General features: G+C 40.2%; 1 protein-coding gene across 3 annotated transcripts in view; it reads left to right on the forward strand.

Moving 5' to 3' along the window:
• ATXN10 (ataxin 10) overlaps positions 1 to 20,181 on the forward strand; it is a 171,568-nt gene that overhangs the window by 619 nt on the left and 150,768 nt on the right. For 2 of the 3 annotated variants that reach the window (XM_026652251.2, XM_026652250.1), the window contains exons 2-3: positions 7,674 to 7,865; positions 13,953 to 14,035. In XM_026652251.2, the coding sequence (XP_026508036.1) occupies positions 7,674 to 7,865; positions 13,953 to 14,035 (275 nt within the window). Of the gene's footprint in view, positions 1 to 5,807; positions 5,871 to 7,673; positions 7,866 to 13,952; positions 14,036 to 20,181 lie in introns of those variants that run through there. The other variant, XM_026652249.1, reaches the window with a different exon arrangement.

Here is a 20,181-nt window from a genome sequence, read left to right on the forward strand (position 1 = left end):
GGGCTATGGGGTGTGTGTGTACATGTACTGGGGGGCGGGGAGGGGCTGTGTGTGTACGTGTACGAGGGTGTGCCTGGTGTGTGTGTGTGTGTGTTGCTCTGGATGCGGGGAGCTGGTCTGTTCCTGGCCACAGGGGTGTGTGGGGCTGGGGCAGATGTTGGGCCAGTGCAGTGTCGGAGCTGTCTGTGTGTGGGGGGACTGGGAGTACTGGTGAGACTGTAACTGGAGGCAGAGGGGTCTGTGCCTGATTTTCAAGATTAGTTTAAATCCTCCCGCCCTCTCCAGGTAGCCACAGACTAGAGATAATCCTGTCACCTGTGCAGTGATGTCTGGTTTCAGGGCTTTCTGGCTCCCCATTGAAGGGGGTGCTTTGAAATCATGTAACTTAAAAACCAAGTCTGCATGTCAGGCTATAAAGCTCACAACAGCTGTTGTTGTAGTTCTTAAACTCTTATCTTCATTGTGCTTTGCTTTCCTGCCAGCGTCTGGGTGGGTCACTGAGTGGGTCTGAGGAAAACAGGACCAGACATATACTGGTGATCCCTTGCAGGTGCTCTTGCAACCCTATCTTCTCTAATGCTCTACAGCAGTAATGTGTTTCCTGGTCACTTGGAATGATCTGTGAAATGAAGATGGGCTTCTCTTCTTCTGCTAGGCCCCTTGCTAATGAAGCAGACGTGTGGCCTGCGAGCCATCACACATGGTTTGGGGTCTGATAGGTAAGGGAAATATAGCTTCCCGCACCTGTACTCTCTGCTCTGTGCATGGATCCTGGGAGTGAGGGAGAGTATGCTTCTCTGTCTCCACTTGTCTCTGTTCCCTGCATGGTCTCTGGTTCAGGGAGACAGTAGCAACCACATCTTTCTCTCCAAGGGCTACCTTCATTACTATTAGGCCTTGTCTAGGTGGGGTTTTAGCCACTGGTGCAGACCACTACTGTAGACACAGCTTACACCAGAGCACAGAGCAGCACAGGTGTGAAGCTGGGGTAAACTGCAGCAGTGCAAATTGTGTCCGTGCTAGTGGTTTGCATCAGTGCTGCAACATTAGTAGCTAAAATCCAAATGTAGACAAGGCCTTTGAGTGGGTGGCAAGAGCATGCTTGTTACAATCCAGAATGATGGTGTGCCTGTGCAAAGAAAGATTAGAAAGTGAAATTGACAACTTTTGTAGAAATTAAACAAATGGAAAAAAGACATCTCTTCATTTTATTATTATCTTAAATGTTACACAAGGCATGTAGTTAAAGAAAATTCAGACAGAATTGTGATTATTTTTATTTTAGTTTTCATGTAATGGGATCCATATGAGCAGGTTCTTGCACTGATGTAGAGCTGCATTGGCTTCAGTGGCTCTGTTTGGGTGCAAGGGTTGACCCATGTGGATCCAGTTACAAACTAGTGTCCCCCCTAATCCTGTAACTCATATGTTGAAGATAAAAAAAGTAGGTTATTCGTATGTTTGTGTTAAAAATCTAACATATCTACATGTTATTTTTTAAATTCATTTTCTTGAGCTTATATGTTCAAATTCCACTTCCCCTAACCTAGGATATGGCTATGTTTTGAGCTGGGGGTGTACTTCCAAAGTGGAGGAAACATACGCATGCTAGCTTGATGTGAGCTAGCAAACTAGAAATAGTTAGGTTAGCTAGTCCTGCCCATTCACGTCACAGTGGCTACACACTATTTTTAGTGTGCTAGTGTGATCAGAACTAGTGAGCTGGGAATTTTGTCCTCAGTTCAAAGTGTTAACATGCTACAATTTATGTTTTTTTTTTTTTTTTAAACCTTTTCAAAACCTAATATTGCTAGTTAAATCCTTCCTTAGTTTTTTATCTGGTCTTATGCGTAGGACACTGAAACAGGGCTTAAGATGCAGGGTTGATTCCCTGCTGCGTCACAGCTGCTTTGTGTGACTATGGGCAACTTTCACAATTTGTCTCATTTGCCTGTGTGTGTGCATGTGTTTAAATACTGCTGTTTGGGAACTTATCTAAGTAGAGCTGGACAAATAACAGATTGTTTGGTTTGATGGCGGTTCTGAAAAACTGTGAAACACAATCATTTTGGGTCAAACAAAGCGTTTCATTTTGAATTTTTGAGCATTTTTAAATGGTTTTGAATTTTTAAGATAAAATTGAAGGAGATTTAGAAAAAGTCATTGAACTAAAAAAATCAAAACATTTAGAAAATGTCAAAACAAAATGTTTTGGGGTTTTTTTGTACGTTCTTTGTTTTTTTCACTAAATGAACAATTTGGCAAAACTAACTCAAATTCACAAAATGTGTCATTGTCAGCAAATCTGCATTTTTCGCTAGAAATGTGTTTCAGACAGAAAACGTAGCCAAGCTGTGCATCTAAGGATATGTATACACTTCAAATGCTACAGCAGTGCAGCTGCGCCACTGTAGTGCTTCAGGATGGGTTTTCCCGTCGGCGTAGGTAATCCACCTCCCAAGAGGTAGTAACATGGTCACACTCAGGGCTGGACTATACTTAGCTGCTAGTTCGGCAGCTGGAAATCGAACTTCCTGGTTCGATTTATCGCGTCTGGTCTGGACGCGATAAATCGAACCAGGAAGTGCTCGCCGTCGACTGCGGTACTCCAGCTCAACGAGAGGAGTACCGCGGAGTCGACGGGGAGCCTGCGTGCCGCGTGTGGACCGCGTCTGAACCGCGGTAAGTTCGAAGTAAGGTATGTTGACTTCAGCTACGTTATTCACGTAGCTGAAGTTGCGTACCTTACTTCGACTTGGGGGGTTAGTGTAGACCAGGCCTCAGTGAGTAGCCCTTTATCAGTGGAGTGTTCTTGACTATGGATACACTTACTGGAGCAAAGCAGAATGAGCCCAAACTAGACACTTCAGAGCACGGTGTAGACATCATCTCACAATAACAAAGGCAAAAGAACAAGTTAATTTAATACAGAAATTCTTCCACGTAAAAGGGGGCGAACCTAAGACTGGGAGAGCAGGAACCTCTATATAGAAAATTTAATGTGACTTTCTTATTTATTGAAGTAATAGGTTTACCAGAAATGCATGAAGTTTTGGTGATGCTTAAAGGAACATGGCAATTTAAATCACACTTCTGCCTGAAGTTTTTAATTACTAATATTACAAGTAGCATCAAAAATTAAGCTCTTTGGGGCAGGGACCATTTCTTTGTTCTGTTTGTACAGCACCACACACAATGAGATCCTGGTCCATAACTAGGGCTCCTAGGTGCTATGGTAATACAAATATTTAATAACAGATTACAGGAAAATATTTTTCTTCACATTTACTTTGTACATTCCACAGCATTTTGAGTATAGTCAATGTCACTGTTTTACCTGTATGTTTGTGGGCCTTTCACATGGCAACAGGAAAGAGGAAAAACTTTAGTTTACCCCACTCACCAAAAAAATAAATAAATTGTAAACCCATAAACGTTGACTGGGGGGCTTAGGGGCAAGTGTAGTAGCAGAAACTATTCTTAACAGGCTTCTTACAATTGATTTAAGCCTGCCCAACCATCCCATTCTGTTTAAAATGATTATGCACATAGTTACTTGTATCTTTGGTTAGCAATATTTTCACATAAATACTTTTTAATCGGTGGAAAGAGCACTGCTTTGAGAGGAATGATGGTGTTATTGTAAAGCCCTATACTGGGAACCACATCTGGGTTCTGTACTTGGATCTGTTGCAGACTTGTTGTGTGACCTTGGACACATCGTTTATGGTATTTTTTTTCTTCTTTTGGAACTGGCACGCACCCATAAAACTAATTTATCTCTTTGTGCTTCACTGTCACATACATGGAATGAACTTCCATATTTTGTTAATAGTGGGAAGATAAATCCATTAATGTGTGGCAGGTGCTCAGATTCTACAGTGAGGAGCAACATAGAAAAACCTATAAATATTGGCATTTAAAATAGCTTGTTGGAAACTGGCAGAATAATCAGATCTTCATATTTTACTAGAATATATTATAAAAAATCATGATGTGCTACCTTTTTCTGAACAAAATTCTTATTTTTTAGATTATCCTTTTAATCAAAACTTCTTATTTCTGTTTATAATATAGGCTATCGCAATAGCTTGAATTTCATGATCCAGTGAACAGTTAAAATGGCTTTCTGAACAATTCCTATGCTGCGCAGCTGCAGTTTGCCAAACAGAATAAGCCTTTATATTTGTATTGAAAAGCCTTTTGTAACTGTTGAAATACAACCAGCTAGAGTACACTTTAAAAAAACAACAAAAACAAAACCAAAAATCTGTACTTAGAACTTTTGCTTGTCTTTTACCAATTTAAAATAATTGACCATTGTATACTATAAAGGGGTGGCTCAAATTAGCTTCAGGAAAATTTACCAAACATTGTATTCCATGGTATTCCAACTCATGGCATAGGTAAAAATAAAGGGAATTGCTAACAGACTCTGAAAGTTTTTTATTTTTTGCGTAACTTAATTGGTGTACTGCTCTTAAACACTTGCCCTGTTAATGGCTCTGTATGGCATCTTGACTGAACAGAGCAAATGTGACTCTGTCACACGTGGGATTGAATACAGTTGGGTGCTCCTTTACCAGACACTGTCTCTTCAGTGTTTGGAAAAACGTTCCTATGTTTGTGTGGAGGTATTTATTTATAGATTCTGTGGAACATCAGTCTCCAAATCGCATAATCTCCTGGATTTTTGTGTGTGTAAATGGCAGTAGTTGCAACACATGTCCTTGTCAGTGGGAGGCCTTAGTCAAATACATGGTTTTTTTTTCATATTTTAAAACCAAACAAAATAACTTCTTGTGGATCAAGTGAAACACTTTCCTTCCTATCTTTTCTCATGACTGAGGGGCAAATTGTGCACAGTTTTATATCCCTTAGTTACTAGTTTGTTTGTTGTTACATCTGAAAACTCAATTAACAAAAGTAACTGGCAACCAAAATATAAGATCGCAAAAGAAAGTGATTGTGAACAGGTTATTCATCTAGATGTATAGCACTGACTGTATTGTAAAATAAAATATTTTATTTTGCAGCTATCTGTACTTCAACTTATTAACACTGATTGAGTGACTTTTTTATTGATGGTTTGGTTTATGGGGACATGACCATTTTTGGTGTAAGTATGACAGGGATAATGAATTCTGTCATACTTACACCAAAAATGGTCAAGCATTACATTAATGAAACATAATCTCTTTATGTACCATGATTATTGTCGCCTGTGTTGATTAACATTTCTTCCCCATTTTTATCTCCTTTTGGCCCAGTATTTAGCTCAGAAGGTATTTTGCTACTGCCTCTCTCAAGATGTAGCATTTAAATGCTCCTTTGATCTTGTGTGCACCTTAAATCCATCTAAGGGTCAAAGTGGCTGGATTCTGGTTTTCCATGTCAGCTGCATCTGGCTGGCGGTGTTGGATTGAGTTAAATTCTCTGTTCTTAAAGTGACACCATGCTGCACTTTCTTGTGTAGCAGAGTTTCACCAGAATTCATAATGTATCAAATATGAATTACTGACTGGCTTTAATCTGTCACATTCATCCCCTTTCTAAACATAAATTTTGAATAAATAAATAAATATGCCAGCAGCTATATTCTGGAAGCTTTTCACACATCTGTGTGTGACAGACGACCTGGAGATTTATGCTTGCTGCTTTTGTGAGTCATGTGCGTGTAAGCTCCAGCATAACATTTTAGCATCAATTCTCTTCATCTGCTTTAACTTTGTGAGAGTGGAATGGCCTGTACATAGGAGGAAACCTCCACTCATATAATTACAATTTCTAACTTTTTTTTTTAGACCCCACATCATGGCAAGATATTCTCAAGAGTTGCATAGTTTTTCGCCTGTTCTAGCAGTTACTTTGTCTAGCTTACCAAGGTAATTTTTTCTCCCTTTGCATTCCCAGGAGTGCAGGTTGGTGTAGTCAATCTTGAACTAGCTGCCTCTTCCATCCATCGCTCTCCTCATCGTGTGAAGTCCCTTGCTCCATATTAATCATTACAGTAATGCATAGAGGCCCCAACTGAGATAGGAGCTCCGTTGTGCTGTGCATTGCACGTGCACAGAGTACAATAGATCTTGCATTGGAGAGTTTACAAACTAAATAAAGACAAAAGGTGGGAAGAAAAAATATTCCCATTTTAGAGTTGAGGAATTGAGGTAGAGAGATTGTGACTTGCATTCACTCACATAGGAGGTCTGTGGAAGAGGTTGGGAATTGAGCCCAGATCCCTGAGCTCCATTCCAATGTCTTAACCACTACACTTTTTGAGATTATGCTTTTCCTTTGCTCTTTACGTGAAAGTACAGTATTAGCCCCTTATAGAACTTGGTTTCATCAGTATAGGCCTGATTCAAAGCCCATTGGAGTTAATGGAAAGCTTTTGAAAACGTGGAGTTAAGGTTGCAACCACACAATGGTGCTCTGTTTTCCTTGTGCCCTTCTTGAACGTGAGAGTTCAAATCCTTGAATTCACATTTGGGAGGAAGAAACCAGGGAATGCACACTTAAAGTTACCACAGAAGATATCAGGGCCAGGGATCATCCATTGATGTTGAAAGGCAATAAATTAAAACTGGTAAAAGAAAGTGAATATTTACAAAAAAGGATAATAACTGGTGGAATTCACTGTTACAGGGTATGTACACCAACGGCTTAGTAAGATTTAAACACTTTTAAACATTTAATGGATTACCAGGGATCTAGATCTTCATGTTTCAGGATATAAACTTTCCACTAACTTTCTGGGACTAGAGAAACTTCTTTCTGGGCAGGTTATTTTATTATGTAGTTTCTTGTTCCTTCCTCTAAAGCAGTGGTTTTCAACCTGTGGTCAGCAGACCCCTGGAGGTCTGCAGGCTATGTCTAAGACTTCCAAAGAGGTCTGCACCTCCATTTGAAAATTTTTAGGGGTGCACAAATGAAAAAAGGTTGAAAGCCACTGCTCTAAAACATCTGGTGCTGGACACAGTTGGTCTGAGTCAGTATGCTGATTCCTAATTCTTATGTTCCTAAATGATCTTATGCATCTTTTGTGTATATAGTAATAGTGTATGTGGTTAGGATGACTTAGACTGCTTTTGGTCTGAGAGTTGTCTCTTAGAGTTCCATGAAAACTAAATCAGTATATGACCTGTACTCAGTAATTGCTGTTTGCTATGTTGAAAGGATAGTGAGAGGTGTGTGTCACTTAAGACTTATGAAGGCTTCTACACTGTGCTGACTAAAATTTGTATTTTCCACGATGCACAAGGTTGTTGTGGTTTTTTTTTTAGTCCTCATGATGAACTGGAATGCAGAATTATTTTAACTCTGCTAAGTACATGTTTGGCATATCTTAAAATAAGGCCCTTGATTTCTGGGGAGGGCAAGGTTTTACAGGAATAGAGAGTTCACTTTATATAACTTAAAAAATTAGTATGGGCCTTTTGGATTTTTCTAACGCTTAATAGTGAGTCCCCTCTACTCAAAGCTTTGGTATGTCATGACGGTTAAGTTTTCTTATTGCAGAAATATATTACAGTATTATGTCAACTCTTCAATGTTAAATTTTAAATGAACATGACTTGAATAATAAGCTTCATGAGAGATTTTCTTGTCTAACCAATATTTCCCCACCCTATTTATAATCCTCCTTTACTCACTGCAGTTATACTTTATTTCAGAGAAATGGCAGAAGAAAGTATGTTCCAGAGTCTCCTGAAAATCTTGACTAAAGCCTCATGTGAAATGGAATTGGCCTGCAAGGATTCCATGGAACTGATAACTCTAGACACATGTCTGCTGCTTATAGCAGAATGTTTCAGATGTCTACGGAATGCCTGTGTTCGGTGTGCCAAGAATCAAGATGTTATGAGGTATAGTTATGATCCTTATTAACATACACAAATTTTAGAGAGTTTAAATTGTTTTGGTGCTTTATCTTTTATTTTACCCTGTTGTGTTCTTATTTGACTTGTAAGTATATTAACTGATATTTCCCACTTAACAGAATTCTTTAAGAAAATATTTAGATTAAAATAATTATAAAAATTCATATGTCAGAGTTAAGGTTGCTGGATTGTGATGAAAATATTCATTTCTTTATCCTCTGAATAATGGAAGTTGATTTTGTGATCAGTATAATATTTATGATGTTAACTTTAATTTTTTAGCTTCCAAGTGGATTGGTTTTGTAAATGATATGATAGGGAATATATTCTTAGAAGTCAGCAACTTTAGCTGACTTTTGAAATGAAGGATGATTTAATGTTTTTTTTAATACATGTAGGTTTACATCTTGAGTATGACAAAATACATTCAATATTTGTGTGTGCTATCTGGAATAAATTGTACACTTCCACAAATGTGGACTGTTAGTCTAATATTAATGGATGTGAAGTTCTGGATTCTGCCCTCAATTATGTAGTCTCATCTCCATTTATTTCAGGTTGCATGGGTGTATTTCAAGCAGAATTTAGTTTTAATTTCTTAGATTGTCAGTCATCCACTCTGGATTTGCAAAAAACTGTAAAAATAAATGTTAAAGAGCCGGTAATACTTTGCTCTTACAGTACTTCTCATTTTCAAATGCTGTTAAAAATTTAGCTAGTTAAACCGTAAAAGCTAGCCAGAAAATAGCTATATCAAGGTTGCTGGATTATGTGAAACTGGTGTTCAAAATCTCAAAAATTACTCTTTCTGGGACTTTTCAAATCTGACTTTACTGAATTGCTGAGATATAGTATTCTATACGAGATAGCAATTGTCCTATATTGGGGCAGAATAGATGAAGTTAAATAACAGAACTCCATAAATACTGTGATAGTGTTTAGATGAGGATGTTGCGTCTGATAATTTTTTTTTTAAAGACTTGCATAACTGAAAAAGGCTGTAAATGGAATTTCCTGGTAATAGCAATAAATGATTGTTTAAATATGTTCTGTATTGCTGCTTCCTCATTTTAAATGTTTCAGGCTGTAGTGTTTACTTAGAATCCAAAATGAGCGTTGTATAATATTTTGTGGTTGCATCCTATGACAGCAAACTATTCAGACATTCTCAAACTACTGTAGTCTTCTTTTCACTCAACAAAATGTTTAAAGGGTTGTTGCCTTATTTCCCACCACAACAATTAAGCACAAATGCATCTAAAATTCTGAAACATAAAAATTTAGGTGAAATTATTAGTCATGTTTGTAAATATTTTCCAGATTCTTAGAGTTAAATCTTCGATATTTATTTAAAGTAATTTAAAAAGTTTGTGTATTTAAAAATGAAGATTTAGAAGTTTTATAAAAAACATATCATCTAACACACACTTTCCATAATTACAGTCTATTTGCTAGGGGCCTGAATAAATGAATATAGTTGCACAGATGAACTATTAGTCCTGGAGGAATTGTGCGCCATTGCGCATGCACAGAATTTATGTGCTGCGCATATATATATATATTTATTTATTTATTTTTTGGTGTGCAGAAAATAGCTTCTGCTGGAAAGTTGCTGCAGTTCTGCCTTTTGCCCACCAGAGGGCGCTGTGGTGCTAGAACAGAGCAGCTGCTCCTGGCTAGCCCCAGCTACGAGAGAAGAGAGAGAGCCTGCAGTGCCTTCTTCACAGTGCGTGTCGGGCCAGGTCGGGAGACAGATAGCATGGGGATGCTGGAGGATCATAGATGGGCTCATAAGGGCTAGTGGGGGAGGACAGACTGGGGTGGGGGCTGAATGGGATTGGAGGTGCAGGGCCACGGGGGGAGGGAGATGCAGGGTGACATGGAGACAGGAAAGGGGGTGTAGGGCCACATGGGGGTGGCTGAATGGGGGCATAGAGACACATGGGGACGGGGTGCAGGGATACATGAAGATGAGGGGAGGGGGCTGGCTGAGGGAGTGTAAGGACACCGGCACAGGGAGAGGGTGCAGGGCTACATGGGGTAAGGTGGATGGCTGAGAGGGGGGCACAGAGACATGGGGACAGAGGGGAGGGGCACATGGAGATTAGGGGAAGGGACTGGATGAGGGGGTACAGGAACACATGAACACGGGGAGGGGGTGCAGGGCTATGTGGGAGAAGGGATGACTGAGTGGGGCACAGAGACACATGGGGACAGAGGGGAGGGAGTGCAAGGACACATGGAGATGGGGGAGGGGGCTGGCTAAGGGGGTGTAGGGCTACATGGAGACGGGGGAAGGGTGCCGGGACATATGGGGATGGGAGGGAATGGGTGTCTGGGATGGAGGGACACCTGGACAAGGCGTGCAGGGACACATGGGGACAGGGGCAGATGTGCCTGACTGAATGGGAGAGGCTAGGGGTCAGGCAGGGTCTGAATGGGGGAAGCTCCCTAAAAATCCCTCCCCCACCCCCAAAAAAACCCCTGTTCCATACTTTTCCGACCCATACCCAACAACCCTCCAAGTTTACACCCAGGCTTCGTCCCAGCAATTAGTTTCCTCTCCCTCAGCTCCTCTGTTACCCCTGACTGTCCCAAGCCTTTGCATTGCTTCTGAGGGGTGCGGGAAATATGGTTCTGTATTGTAGTTTAAATTGATTATTACTCAAAGTTCTGTATTAATATGCCTAGTAGGAATCTGATTGTCAAAAAAACATTTCCTGAATCTTTTTTGTTGTTTGTATTGTTACATACATACTTGCTGACAGGTATTTTGAAATGAATTACCAAAATAATTGAAACTGGTATGATTATATGGTGTTATTTTGACAAAATATGCAGAATTTTAAAATATTGTATGTAGATTTTAAATTTTTTGGTGCAGAATTCCCCCAGGAGTAAAGTACACCTCTACCTCGATATAACGCTGTCTTTGGGAGCCAAAAAATCTTACCGCGTTATAGGTGAAACCACGTTATATTGAACTTGCTTTGATCCACCTGAGTACGCAGCCCCGCCCCCCCCGGAGCACTGCTTTACCGCGTTATATCCGAATTCGTGTTATCGGGTCGCGTTATATTGAGGTAGCGGTGTAAACATAAGAAGCACACAGTTGTGTGATGGCATATTTTAAAAGCGAGGAAAGTGGTAGTATATATTTTCTGTAAATTTACTATGAGTTATAGAAATGCAGTTTGGGAGTCCAAACTCAAAGTTGTGTTTTTAAAAAAATGTTTTTACAATGAATTTCAGTACAGGTTGATGATGTCAGTTAGCAGCACTTAGAAATGAAGTATTCCCTGTATCCCTGGAACAAGAATAGCAATGACCGTGCAAGTTTCTTCTTGTCAGCATACCTCAACCTAGATTGGGAAAAGCTACGTCTTTTTCATCCTTCACAAAACAGGGTGAAAAACACTGGAAAAACTCAATCATTTCAAGTCAATCTGAAAAAATGGGGTTGATTCCAAATGAAATTTTGTCGAGTCCTTGATTTGACAACAAAAATTAAAAAATGGGTTTGGTTCAAATTGAACTGGATATTTTTTGTTGGCTCTTCCTCCCTTGAACCAAAAAATCCATTATTTGTTCAGTTCTACTCAAAATGCTGCCAGGGCTGATGGTGTCTCCTATGATGTGTACACCTAAGAGGACCATTGACTAGCTATGAAGTTATGTTTAGTGTCCGTGTAGGAGTTAATTATTGAGTCTGTTATTCAGTGAGTAAGAAAAAAGATGTTGCCTCCAATGGTTGCATCTCTGTGCCAGACTGATGATAGCCTCAGCAGCCAATTAATGCGAGTTGATGCATTTTGACAAGAAACTGAATTCTAATAGCCAAACTTGCTGTAGCTTGGCTACATATGTAAAGGCACCTTTTGCATAGTAGGGATTATTCGAAGAGGTCTATTTTGGCTTTGCCACAATCCCCATGTACACGGGCAGTGTGCGTAGCCTTCTGCTCCTTAAATATCCTGGGAGACACTTGGGATGGGCCACAGTGTGGCCCATAGTGATTTTTTTAATTGCCATAAAGGCACAGTTTGTTCAGGATTAAATGTTCAGGAATTGTGGATGGAGGGAAAATGATCAGCGGAATTTGGTGTCAAGTTTGCAATATGCGGGGTTTAGAAATTTAAACCTTTTTGATGGTATTTAAAATCAGGCTAATACTTAACTAAGGATTTTCAGGAAGGAATTCTAAGGGTTTGAAACAAATAAGAGCCTTGGATGAAAGTATCTGGAGGCTGTCACTTCATTCTTCCTAAGTCATTTTGTTCACTTGGCTCACTGCAAAGAAACTCATGTTTCATACATATGGACTCCTCTTTGCTTTAAAACCTAGTTTAAAGGGGCCCAAGTTGTCACTGAAAACATATGCAGAAATGACAACATTTAAAAAAAAATATTCAGCTTGGAGCTAAATTTACAGATTCTTAAATATTCCTGTTTGCACTGCTCACTGAAGAGAGTGGTGTGCTCCATGGGAGGTGGAGAGCTTACTGGCACAAGTTCTCTGCCTCCAGGGTAACTTCTGATTATGGAACTGTTTGAATACTTTGACTCTAATTGTCTTTTCTGGCAAGCTCTGAGCTGGTGGTCTTCCATTCCTCCCTCTGAACTAGAGTTAGGATCCATGACCACCTGGAATTTTCCTTGCCCTTATTCCATGGTTTTGAATATTTCCTAATGAATTAACCCCTTGGTTCTTAATTTGATTTGAGCCATTTTTGTCTGGTATTTTAAAACCCTGATAGTTAATGGTAGTGCATAATATACTGGGGCATTGATGGCATATTTCATAACTACTTAAACTATCTGAAGTTTTACTTTATGAAAATATTTCCATTTAATTATAGAAATGCCCAACTAAATTCTAACAAATCTGGATTTTTGAAGCTCAAAGAGGGAAAAGACTGAATCTGGTTTCAGTAAGCATCATTTTATATGACACATGATAAGTAAGCTGTTCCGATGGTAATGCTTTATGGTACTATTCAGAGCATTGAGGTGTACAAGTGGTGGACTGCAAAGGTAGTTGTCCCTGGTGGTTCAGAAGGGAAGGGGTACACCGTCAGATGAGCTTTTACTGCTTTCCTTTTAGCCAATGGTGTATAGTGTAGCCGGGTTTGTTTTTAAGGGGGGAGTTGAGGACACAGTGGGCTGGTCAGTCTCGTTCAGGAATGACCTTTGGGTTGGGACCTATGAGTAGAATGGGAAAAGATATAATGTAGCATATGACTATACAAAAACATTAATTGTACATTCCATATAAAGGTAAATTACAACAAAAATAATGATAGTGCAAGCAATTCATTCTTTAAAGATAAAATGTGAATTTATACGGTGCCTTTTCTTTGAACTGCATCTAGCCCAATGGTGTCCTGCTCCATAATTATTAGGGATCCGAGGTGCTACAAATAGTAATCCTAGGTAATACAAATAATAACTCCCTATTGTTTTAGTGGTAGTGCAGTGACTATAGACAAATGAAGTAGCTATTGTGCATTGAAACCAGTTCACACATAGCCTGTGATATCCTTAGAACTTATTGAATGAGGAAGTGTCAGCCATGGAACTGGGGTTATCCCTTAATGTGTTTGAAAAGTAATACAAATCTCTAATATCCACCTGGAGAGGTTCCAGGGATTAACACAACAGACTGATCTGAAAGACAGCATCTCTAACAATACTGAGCCCCACTCCATCCCAAATATGCACCTGCTGCACTGACATCTACCCAGCATGCATCGGGTGGGTATAAAAACCCAAATCCTTGTGAGGGACATGAAACTGCAAACTTTTAGCTCAGAACTGAAAGTATGGTTATGCGAACAGTCTGAAATGAAAAGTTAACGTTTTGTTTACAAGTGTCAGAGACCCAGGTCCTCCCCAATATGACTTTGTCTGTGGTGCTTGATTCTGCATCCACTGAAGTCAGGTGAGAGGCTTCAGTGAGATTAGGATCAATCTGTGATGTTTTGCGATGTAACTCCAGACAGTTTTTTCTTTTTTTCTTTTCCCTTAGGAGGTTTAAAATTAAACTCCCTCTTTCTTTTAACCATATAATAGGAATTTGGGTCTGATTGAAGTGTCTGTCCACTTGATCCAGTTGCTTCATGGATTAGAAGTTGAACAGGAATCATTATTGGCTGGTAAGAGAGTATGCATTTTGGGTAATGTGTAACCTACACTATTTTGAAAATTATTATATTTTATTGCTTGGTGGCAATTTTATAAATTGTAGCATTATGTCCTGAAATCAACTTTTGACGTTTTTCTATAAATAAGCTAAATAGTTCTTCGTTTGGTACTTGGCATGCTAACCTTGTTTCCTAATTTGTATTTTTTTTTAAATTGTGGACTAAGAATAGTATGTGTCTCATGTGTATATACAATATAATATAGCTGGTGCTTTAAAAGTCACCTGAAGGAGTAAGGCACCGAAATCTGACTTTTCAATGGGAATTTGGTGTCTTAACTCCTTGGTGTCACCTGGAAAATACCAGCCCTAAACCCTTCACATATACACTGTTTTACTAGGCTCATAATATTTGTCCTCCATTGTTCCCTGGAGATTGTAAAGGGGAAGATATATGGAAACTTCAGTAAAATTATCAGGATATTTAAACTGGCAAAAATGAAAAATGCCTATGATGCCTCCACTCTAAATATCTCTTGCTGTCTTATTGTCTTTCGCTTGATTTGCTGTCATGCAGAAATGAGTATATATTCATTTTTCTTTCTCTGACATTCTAGAAATAATTTGTTTCTTGGATTCAGATAAATTATATGGCTGTGGCCTCTCTTTACATAGCTGTACCACTCTCTCTGGCCAGTCAAGACAGTATGTGCCAATAGCTGAACAATCGATTCAAGACCCATTCTTCCCTTAAACTGGACATATAGAGAAGTATGCTGTTCAGAGAGAAGAAACTCTCTGTTGGCCCAATGATCCGCATTGCTTCATGTCAGTTGCACTTGTACACCACTACCACCACTTTTACACCCCCCCCTTCCCCGCTCAATTCACATTAAGTAAACTTCAGTAACTTGTCTTCTCCTGCTTTTCTGTGTATATATGAGTAGGGCCACCAACTCTGCCATTCATGGTGGTGAGGAAGGCTGGGAGAGAAAACATTTGGTTCCCAGTCTGCTTCATTGTCTCCTTCTTCCCTTTGGAGGGATGGGTAGTTTTCTTGCCTCCTGTGATTGCTGTTCCTCTCTCCTCTTGTGGAGGGAGTGGAATTAGTGCCACCAGTGGCTTCTTTTCAAACACCTGCATCAGGTTGGAAAGGAGCAGTGGACCCCAGGAGACCTTTCCCACAGGACTGTTATGATGTAAGGTCAAGACAGATTATTTCAGTTCCCTGTTGGTGATTCCTTGCCCACTTCCACCACTGTTCTATCCCTTGTTGGACGAGGGAAAGATTAGTGAGACTCGCAGGGATTCTGTGTGGAGGGAGCAGTACCAGAACCAGACTGTGGAAGGGAGGAGTTGGGAGAACGTGGGAGATGAAATGGTTGGAGGTTCATTGAGCGACGAGAGACGATCAGGACCAGAGGGAACACTTCGTTCCACACCCGACCACTTCGCAGGCCATGGAGCGAAGAGCAGAACTGGGGGAAGGAGGAGTGGGACATGAAACAGTGGGAGCCGAAACCTTATAGGGCAGGACAGAGGCCCACAGACCCTATCCAAGGTAGTAGAGAACGATAGGACCAAAGGGTTGACCCCTGGGGAAGCACTTGCAACCTTTAACCCCTTCAGAGGAACAGGGAGAACAGTGTGCATAGAGAAGCAGAGAGGACCATCCTTTCCTACCCCTTAATAGGGTCATGAAAGGAGGGAGTCTTTTTTTTGCCAATTTCTGCAGTGACTGTGAGTGTTACTGCACTCATTGCAAAAAGCGTTGTGAACGCTGGGAGGACTCTCACTCTAGTGTGGCATGATGCTTGTTACTTCCAGGTATGTGCTGTGATGTTCATGTGCTATTCTGCTGCTGTTTGGATCACAAGAAACAGCAGTGAGATGTCATCATCCAAAAAATCCAGAAAACTGACTTGGTGGAAAAATGAGGCTGAAATACTTAAATTTGTAAAACCATATTATTAAGCCCTTGAAATTTAGAGTAATAATCTACTTTATGGTTTATTAACCTTAATACACATATCAGCATATGGGTTTGCAGAATGAGGAGTTTAAATTTTAAATAAAATTGGAAAACTAACCCTGAGAGAGAGACTGCTAAATACTATATAACTAATATATAACACTATAACTAATCTGAAAACTGTGCTCTCTTGCTGTGCATGTGTGTATGTAAAAATGTGGTCAGAAGTTAAGTATTGTACTTGAATTAGCCCATGAAAGGATTTGTCCATGAAAATTAATGAGAGAGATGAGAAAAAGTGTCTCTAACCCTTAGAACAATGGAGTTTTCCAGGTGGCTGGCTAAGTGAAAATTGAGGAATAACACAGAAGTAGAATGTGTTTACAAAAGACAGCATTTATGGTTCTACTTAATGCGTGTGAAGAGAAGGGCTGTTAGACTGGGTAAAGCTTTTAGTTGGATTAAAACTAAACCTAAATCAGTTCACCATACTACTATATTTATGTTTTCTCCATCATTTTTATTACCACATTTACTGATATGTTTCTCCCCCCCTGGGCTGTCTTGTCATATATCATTGCAGTTATGAAATCCTGGGGCCAGATTTACAAAGGTATTTAAGGGCCTAAAGATGCAGATAGGTGCCTAGTGGGATGTTCAAAGGTTAGCAGATTAGGCACCTAAATCCATTAAAATAAATTTTTGCAATTGAAAATCCTACCCAGGTGCCTCTCTGCAACTTTAAGGTGCCTAAATGCCTTTTGAAAATCTGACCCTATCTCCTTCAGAATCTTGATAAAATGTAAGCACAGAATCTAAGGGCTTGTCTACGCAAACACTTAGTTTGTGGCAAACTGGGATATGAATCTATTGTCTGTGTGGAGCCTACTGACTAGCACTAAAAGTTCCCTAGTGCACTTTGATATAACTTACTTTAGAATTGGAGTAAATTAAAGCACACTAGGGAACGTTTAGTGTGCCAGTAGGGTCCACCAGGTTTACGACCGTGCGGTAGGCTAATGCACTCTAGATTTACACCTCAGCTTGCTGCAAACGAAGTGTTTGTGTAGATAAACCCTCAGACTTTGCAGGATGAAGAATTAGATTATAATTAATGCTTTTCTCTTGAGTTGATTCCACTATGAAAACACGCCTCAAACTGTATCATGTAACTTAAATGAATTTTAGGAACCGAAAAAGTCTGTTTTAAATAATCAGCCTTAAGATGTATGATTTCGCTCCAATTTCATCCAGTGGTATCTATTTTAAGTCGTTCAGTGTGGTATGGCAATATTAGTAGGAAAGTTCAGAATGTACTATAATTTGTAATGGATAAAAAACACTGAAGTAATATATATATAGTATCCTTGGCAAATACTGTACCAATGTGGTTGGCTTGGGGGCAGGGAGGGGGTAGGGAGGAAAAAGTTTGTTTTAATGATGTATTAATGAATAAAGCAGCAAAAAGAGGAAATGCCGTGTTAAGTGCTGTGTGTTGTTAAACCCTGGTTAGATTAAATCCAGACTTGCTTTGCATCTTCTCAGCTATGTGAATATTAACACTTTCCCTTTTTTTTAAGTGTGTGGTACTATTTACATAGGGGCCATGGTGAGATTCCACAGGCATAATTTAGATGAAAGCATTGTCTTTTTCTGATGTATCACCAATTTTCCCTGTGAGTTGCCAAATATCCTGGACCTTTAAGGAACACTGTTTTCCAGTTTCTTTTCTCGAGTAGAAACAGCATAGCGATATTCTTCTGCATTTTAATCTACCCCTCACAACGAGCAGATAGATAGAACCAATGGAGAAAATAGTGTCTGTCTAGTCACGCTCTTAGTTCTCTTAGCTGTGCATAATCACACAGATTATGAAGATAGCCTGGATAGTCTAGAAAAGCTCGGATGATCTCGAGTCTGTTTGTCAGAAAACTCATTCTCCAAAGACCCACGGCATCTTGTTTGCAACAGTTCTTAAAATAAAAATATCTGGCAAATTCATACACACAGCTATTGGAGATGGTAAAGACCTATTGGGCTACCCAACCCCACTCATTATCTATCTGTCCCTCTAAGAATTTCTTAGCATCTTGTCCAGTCTAGTTTTTAAAAATGTATAGCTATTGAAGTGACTTTCGTGAGTTTCCTTTAGAGACCTTTCCACAGATTCCTAATTAAATGTTGCAAACTTTCCCCTTTAAGTTCATGCTGTTAGTTGCAGTTAGACTATACCCCAGTTCCTCTCCTCCTACATTTACTGAAGTGTGTAACAGTCCTAACAGTTTGCTGTGCAGAACTTGGAGTAAGGCAGGGTCCCTGCTCTGGGGAGGCTAAACACTAAAGACAAACTCAGGGAATTTAAAAGCTAGATGAGCACAAGGTGTTGATGCACAATTGTGCTGCAGTGTTTGTGTTTGGCTTAGTTTGTTGCTTTAATGATCATAGCACTTCACCTGGTTGGATTTAAGGCTGATAGGTGTCACAGTTGAAGTAGTTTAAAGTAGCAAATGCTAAGATGGCAGCTCCCATTGAAGGAGAGAACTGCAAATTAAATTGAGTTGAGATAATGAAACTCTGTCAGGGATTTTTCATTGAGTTAACTAAAGCTTTAATCACTGGAGTTGTCTGAGTAGATTGTATAGATGAGTCTCTCTTTCTGCAGTGCATGTGCTCTTGGTGCCCAAACTGGTAACTGTAGAGTAAGGTCACAGCTGCAGACGTGCTGTCTCACAGATTGAACATCTTGAGTAAGGGCCCATAAGGAGTAAGGGCCCAAGGACGTGTCCGAAGAAAGAAGTTTTTTCCCCTGGTCTTGCCACCATAATCTTTGAAAACCATGCTCCAAGAGGTTCAAAAGTTGACTCCATGGAAGGAAAAGATTTAAGTCCAACACAGGGCAAGTTAAGTTAGAAAATTCATAGTAGACTTTTAACAAACAAAACAACAAAAAAACCCATCTCAACAACCTCTTTACTATTGTGTGTGCAAATCTGAGAGAACTGAATAGGACAACAGGCTGATCTAGCTGCCAGATTGTTGCCGGCACAGAGGGCCCGAGGGGGCAACAGCGGGGTTCGTTGCTCTGTGTGCTTTGTGCCAATGAACACACCAGGGTGGAGAAGCAGACAAGTTTATTCAAGAGCTCTGAATAGGCACTAGGAGACCAGCACGTCTCAAATCAAGCGCACTGAGACAAGCAGTTTTTCCCTTTTTATGCTTTTTTTTTTCCCTTTCCTACCTCCACCCCTTCTTCCCCTTCCTCCCTCTGCAGTAGTTACATTAAGCAGTAGCAGTTACATTAAGCAGTAGCAATTACATTTAAGCAGTTAAGTCATCTTGGCGGCTATAAGTCTAGCTCGTTAGTAACTCTTCTTTGAACCGTTATCTTGTCCTTTTCCCTTTGATCTGTTATCTTGCCTTTCAGCCAGAAGCATGCAGGCCTTATTACTATCGCTTCCCAGCTGCTGGCCTGTGAGGTTAGTAAAGTTTAACATGCAGGGGCTTTGGTTCACTTTGGCCTAGAGCGGGGGGGCTTCATCGACTCTCGTGGTCTTCCACCCCCCCAAGTTACCTAGGGTGATGCCTAGTGACACCACTCCCTCCTCTGAGAACACTCAAAAGGCACCGGCTTGAGTTTTCTCATAATTTGAGGACAAAATGTGATTTAACGCCATGGTCTTAGGATCATTCATTAAAGGGAAAAAGGAGGTGTCTTGACTTCTAGAGGTGGTAAATACTTTAACCATTAAACATTTCAGGCATGAGAAGAGAGCTAGGGTGAGGAAACAAAGTACGAGACCAGTAAGCAGGAGGCGGACAAGACCACCTCCCAAGCCCCCTAGGCTAGGGAGCCAGCTCCAGAGGGTATCAAACAGAGTGGGTTCCTGTTCCTGGGCCTTCCACTGCTCGAAAGCCTGTTCGGCCGACAGGACATGCTTGTTAATGCCCTGTGAGTTTTCCGGGACATAAGTACAACATTAACTCCCAATAAAGGCACACACCCCTCCCTGGGAGGCTAAAACATAATCTAGGGCCTGTCTGTTTTGCAGGGACAGCAACCGGAGCTGGTAAAGCTCTGAGTTAAGGCTTTTTTTCTATGGCCAGGGTCTCATTGGCAAACTTGGTGAGAAACGCAGAGAACCTACAATAAAATTGAGTCAGCTGTCCCACCCCATAGGGATGGGAGG

The sequence above is a fragment of the Terrapene carolina genome, unplaced genomic scaffold (genome assembly GCF_002925995.2).
Source record: "Terrapene carolina triunguis isolate 2854851 unplaced genomic scaffold, T_m_triunguis-2.0 Scaffold112, whole genome shotgun sequence".
NCBI lineage: Eukaryota > Metazoa > Chordata > Testudines > Emydidae > Terrapene > Terrapene triunguis.